At 40.2% G+C, this 5,937-nt stretch overlaps 1 protein-coding gene across 1 annotated transcript in view; it reads right to left on the bottom strand.

The window, feature by feature from the left end:
- Positions 1 to 5,691, bottom strand: part of LOC135089310 (tubulin beta chain-like) — a 19,665-nt gene extending 13,974 nt beyond the window's left edge. The window contains exon 1 of the mRNA XM_063984825.1: positions 4,650 to 5,691. Coding sequence (XP_063840895.1) covers positions 4,650 to 4,706 — 57 coding nt within the window. The 5' untranslated portion in view covers positions 4,707 to 5,691. The remainder of the gene's footprint in view (positions 1 to 4,649) is intronic.
- Positions 5,692 to 5,937: the final 246 nt, after the last annotated feature.

Here is a 5,937-nt window from a genome sequence, read left to right on the forward strand (position 1 = left end):
AGGAAGAGGAGGAGGAGGAGGAGGAGGAGGAAGAAGAAGAAGAAGAAGAAGAAGAAGAAGAAGAAGAAAGAAAGGACGCTGAAGAGAAGAGCTTGAAGAGAAAAAAAGACAATAAACTTCAAACAAAGGGAATATATATTGAATGAAGATGAGTGAAAGAAACTAAATGAAAACACGAAAAAAAATAAAAAGAAATGAATAAAGTGAAAAGGAAAAAGAAAACGGAGAAGATGAGAAATAAGAATAACTGGAATAGAATAAAGAGGAATAGAAGAGAGAAAAATGGAAGAGAGGAATATGAAAGAAGGGGGAAAAAATACGAGGAAGTAAAGATATGAAGAAAATTAATTGGGATAACAGAATAATGGGAGAAAAACGGTAAAATGAAGAGAAATAACAAGGAATTACTCATAAATGAGAGAGAGAGAGAGAGAGAGAGAGAGAGAGAGAGAGAGAGAGAGAGAGAGAGAGAGAGAGAATTATCCAATCAGCTTAACTCAATCTCTTCTTGATGAACTCTCTCTCTCTCTCTCTCTCTCTCTCTCTCTCTCTCTCTCTCTCTCTCTCTCTCTCTCTCTCTCTCTCTCTCTCTCTCTCTCTCTCTCTGACCTTGCCCCTCCCTTCCTGACCTGACCTTCTTGACCCTGAGGTGAGTGGCAGGTGGCCTGATCGATGCAGGTATTAGCCATGACCACCTGTTGTAATTAACCGTAATGGGAACTAAGTAGGCAGGTGGACAGGCAGGTGAGATGGGTGAGGGGTTAGAGAGAGAGAGAGAGAGAGAGAGAGAGAGAGAGAGAGAGAGAGAGAGAGAGAGAGTGTGTGTATGTGTGTAGTAGTAGTAGTAGTAGTAGTAGTAATAGGAGTAGTAGTAATATTGTTCATTATACCTTATCTCTTTCCTGTCTTAATTATTCCTTGTCTCTCCTTTCTATTTCTACCTCATAATGATCAGCCTTCATATGTTACCTCGCTTATTCATGCATCCTTTGTTTCACTCCTTGCCCTTTGTTCTCCATTCAACCTTCTGACTGTATGCCTTGAGAACAGGAGCCGTACTCATAAACATTTCTTTCTCTGGTTTCTAAACGTCTAACGCGCTGAAGTGGTGGTTACGTGGAGTTGTCAATTTTTTTTTTTCAGGATTCTATTGGTAGTTTAACAATAATTACGTATCATTAATAGGAAAATCAATCACGAGGACGCTGATCTTTAAATTGAGACTGTTTCAAGGGAAGTTATTTAAGGTTTTCAAGGATGTTTTCAAGATTCTAGTGATAGTTGAACAAGGATTCTGTATTAAAGAGGAAAATCACTCTGGAAAACCTACCAGTAATCTCAGTGGCCTTTGAAAAACAATCCTTTTGAAGGTAAAAAAGATAAGAATGCAAGGCTTAATCGTGTTGAAAGCAGAGTAATGTGTGTGTCAATGTTCCTTCGGTGATACAGCGGCGACGAGGGAGTGAATAGGAAGTGTGGTGAGTAGTGAAGACTGTTTTACTCACGCTAAGGAAAGAACGAAGGTGCTGTGTGTGTGTGTCAATGTTCCTTCGGTGATACAGCGGCGACGAGGGAGTGAATAGAAAGAACGAAGGTGCTAAAGGCTTAATTTAGGTTGAAAGTTTAGAAATACAAGTCAATGGTGATAGAGAAAGAAACTGGTTGTCAAATAGAGTGGTAGATGACTGGAGTAGACGCAGTTATCAGGTTGTTAATGGAGAGTCAGTCAAGAGGGAGTGTTAGGGGAAGATGAAGCACATTTATGGCAGGAGGCGGCAGGTGGAGGTGGATGTATTTTACAAGGACCGCAGCGTGTTGGAATGCTGGCTGTCTGCACCTCTCCTTGTGTTCTAATGTTCGTATTTTGATGTTGGTAACCTTTGTAAGTGTATGTTAATTTTTGTATGTTAACTATGTGCGTTTTATTTATTCATTTATTTTGTTTTGTTTCGTTTTATTTGTTATTTACTTTATTTATTTTATTTAATGTATTATTTATTTATTTATACATCTATTTATTTATTTATTTATTGAGAATCTCTCAATATTAGCTGAGTACGATAATTTTTTTGAAAGCGTACGATGTTAAGAGTTGCGGCATACTCTCCCTTGCCGATTTTCTTATTTACTTTCCTGAAAATTGTAGAGCAAATACAAATAATACAAAGGATCAACAAAGCAAGAATCTTCTTTATTTATTTATGCTCACTTCAATCTCATATTCCTTCAAGGGAATATTTATTTATCCAGTTATTATTCATCTATTCATGTACACGAGAGTTACCTGTGCACCTGCCTTTGTTATGGAGACAGGAGTTTTTTTTTTATCAGGTGTATTCGTTATCGTACCTTGCCATGTGTGTGTGTGTGTGTGTATGTGTGTGTGTTAGGTATGTGCGGTTGTAATGCTGATATTTTTCTGGGAAATGTGTTACTATGTCGATTACACACACACACACACACACACACACACACATACGATCTAGCCCAGAGACTCTCACCCTTCCCTCCACTTACTTTTTTTCTATTTATCTTACTTCTATACAAAAATTTCCTAACAGGATTGAACTGGACTGAACAGGATCGACTGACTCTCTCCCTCCCTCCACCTCCTCCCTCCCTCCCTCCCTCACTCACTCGCGCGCACACACACACACACACCCACGTTCTCAATCGTCAGGTTCATCAGTTATTCATCACCCTGCCAAAGCGATACATTTACTCCTAGTTGAGAATCACTGATCTAGACGGAAATTTAAAGAAACGCTGGCATACAAACAGAATTAGTAAACATATCAGTCAGTCATTCAGTCGGTGATTCATCCAGTCAGTCAGTCAGTCAGTCAGTCAGTCAGTCAATCAGTTAGTCAGTCAGTGATTCATCCAGTCAGTCAGTCAGTCAGTCAGTCAATCAGTCAATCAGTCAGTCAGTCAATTAATTCATCTGTTTGAAAATATATACCAAAATAATTAACCTAACCTAACTACTCGTACCTAACTAACCTAACCAAAGAAATAACTACCTAACTACCTAACTACCTAACTAACTTAAAAATAATCGATCATCACAGTTACGTGTAATATTTTTAGCAGCACATGTTCAGAATTCCTAAGCCTTGCGTGTCAATACTGCTCGGCTGCTTCCACATATATATACTATAATATTCTGAAAGATCTGCCGAAAAATATGTGTGTGTAGTGAACTTTCAAGTGGCAATGCTTGGTGTTGTTGTTGTTGTTGTTGTTGTTGTTGTTGTTTTCATTGCTATTATTACTATGAATTCACTTATAAGAAAGATGTCTGTGATTCTTCTTATTTTTGTCTTTGTTTTTTTTTTCTTTCTTTTCTTCTTCTTTTTTTTCTTCTTCTTCTTCTTCTTCTTCTTCTTCTTCTTCTTCCTCCTCCTCCAGTCTGAACTAAGCCATACTTCACAAGACTGCTTTTATTTTTCCTTCTCTTACGATCTCGTGACAAAAGACATTATTTGAACTCTCTCTCTTTCTCTCTCTCTTTCTCTCTCTCTCTCTCTCTCTCTCTCTGGAAGTAAGATCCGACTGTCTTTTGTTCATTTAATCGCGTGCGTCTGCAAGTTTAAGTCTGCGTGCGATGCTCATTTGTTATTTACGTGAGCCCCTCGAGGGTATCCTTATCTCTTGCCTCTTGAATTAATGATGGCGGACGAAGAAAGGGAGAGAGAGAGAGAGAGAGAGAGAGAGAGAGAGAGAGAGAGAGAGAGAGAGAGAGAGAGAGAGGGAAGGGGAAAGCTGAGTCATGAAGGAGAATGCAAAAACCTCGCATTTGTTTCGCACGAAAAAAAAAAAAAAAAAACGAAAAACAAAGAAAATGTAGTACTGGTAAGGAACGAAGAGGTGAAGGAGGAGGAGCAATACATACGAACGCCACCAAAGAACAAGCAGCAGCAGATTTGTTGTCCTTCACGAGGGTATTTGTGATGAATTTCTGTGATATAAATTAAGAGATGCAAGGTAGTAAGGACGAAGGAGGAGGAGGAGGAGGAGGATGACAACGAGAAGAGAGAATGCGGGGAAATGGAAGCAGAAAAAGATATAACAAGGGAATAAAACAAAAGAAGTAATGCTGGAAGAGAAAGAAGAGAATGTAGAGGAAGAATACGAAGAGAAGGAGGATGAAGGAGGCAAGAACAAGGAAAATAAAGAAGTGAATAGCCAAATATGAAAGAACTTCGACGAGATGAGAAGACAAATAACGAAAGAAACGAGAAGAACGACCAACGGAAAGAAAAAAATGAAAACTAAAATAAGAATAAAATAATCATAAACATTTCTAAAAAGACAGAAAGGAAGGAGAGAAAAAATGAACAAGAAGAATCATTACTACTACTACTAATGAGAATCAATGAACTTCAAAAACCTATAGAAAGGAAAGGAAAAGGAAAATAAATAAGAAGAAAATACGCATAAGAAACAGTAGAAAAAAAAAACTGTAATAATATATGATAATGTATGATAAATAACAAGAAAAATAAAAATAAACAACAACAAAAACACCACAAAATAGAAAAATGGCAGAACAAATATACTCACGATACAAAGAAAACGGACAAAGAAAACGGGAGAGGAGCAACTTACAAAGAAAACGGATGAGCAGTGGCTTACGAACACCTTACCTTTGAGCCTATTTGGTTTCCACATTGACCAGCTTGAATGTGAACGATCTCCCTCATCTTGGTGGTTCCTCCTTGGCCTATCTACCACCACCACCACCACCACCACCAGCACCTCTTCAGCTCCTTATCAGTCCCTCACAGCACCTTTCCAGCTCTTCTCTTCAGTTCCTCTCAACACCTTACTCTTTTAGCGCTTTCTTCATTTAGTTTCTCTCAGTACCTCTTCTGAAAACACCTCTGACCACTTTTCTTTACCTCTCTAGTTCTTTTTGTGTCTTGTATCTACTTCTGTGCAGCCTCTTAGGACTTCTGTATCTTTTCAGCACTTCACAAAACTTCTATAACTTCTTTCAGTGCTTCTCAATCCTCTCCGTTTCTCGCAGCACCTCAGCACTCAAAATTTCTTCTCAGTTGATTCTTTGAAACTTTGTACTTCGTTTTGTGTCGATTTCAGAACTTCATTGCCTCGTTTTCCAATTGTTATCGTTCGGACCTACACGTTTTCTCACCGTTTCTCCGTCGTGGACTTCGGCTGCGTCTCCTACAGGAACTGAACTCCTTTACCGCTCCTGCCACGGCCACCACGATCGCTACAACACTATCACACCAAGACTAGATAACAAAACGTAAATTCACTTTTTGTTTATCGCGTCTCCGTGCTTCTTCGGCAGCGCCTTCGTCAGGATGTCTCATGTATCGCTCACTCTCAGAAGCAATAAGGCGGAATACACACTCACTCAAAAATCCTTCGTGTCTCCTTCAGATTTTAAGTCCCTTCGTCAGCCACTTCAGGGGGGTAAACTACCGCTCACCACCACCACTACACCACCACCACACCTCGTCCTCGAAGGCGGCTTTGAAGTTACCACTCGAGGACAGGGACGAGAATGAGGCCTCAGACACCTCCTTCGCCCTCACCCTCCTTCACCGCCATCAGGAGAAAGACACCCAGGGCAGGAAGGAAGTTTTATGGCGGGGACTGAGAGACGTATGGTTGAAAGGGAGAAGGAGGAATGTGGTTGCTACTTAGTCTCTCACTCACTCCCCTCACGCGCACGGCTGATACTTCCCCTTGCGCAGCTCCCCTCCCCTTGCCTCCCCTCACAACCACTTCTCTTACCTTTCCTTACCTTCCCTTAGCTAAAAAAAAATCATGGTTTAAAGAGTGCCACAAACTCCATTACAGTCTGAGTCTCTGTTAAGGTATTGAATCTTGCTCGTGTGTGTTCTCTCGGCCGCTTTCGTGTCCTCGCCAGCTGATCCGAGGCCACGTGGGTACAGGTGCGTT

This window comes from Scylla paramamosain, chromosome 32 (assembly GCF_035594125.1).
Source record: "Scylla paramamosain isolate STU-SP2022 chromosome 32, ASM3559412v1, whole genome shotgun sequence".
Classification (NCBI taxonomy): Eukaryota; Metazoa; Arthropoda; class Malacostraca; order Decapoda; family Portunidae; genus Scylla; species Scylla paramamosain.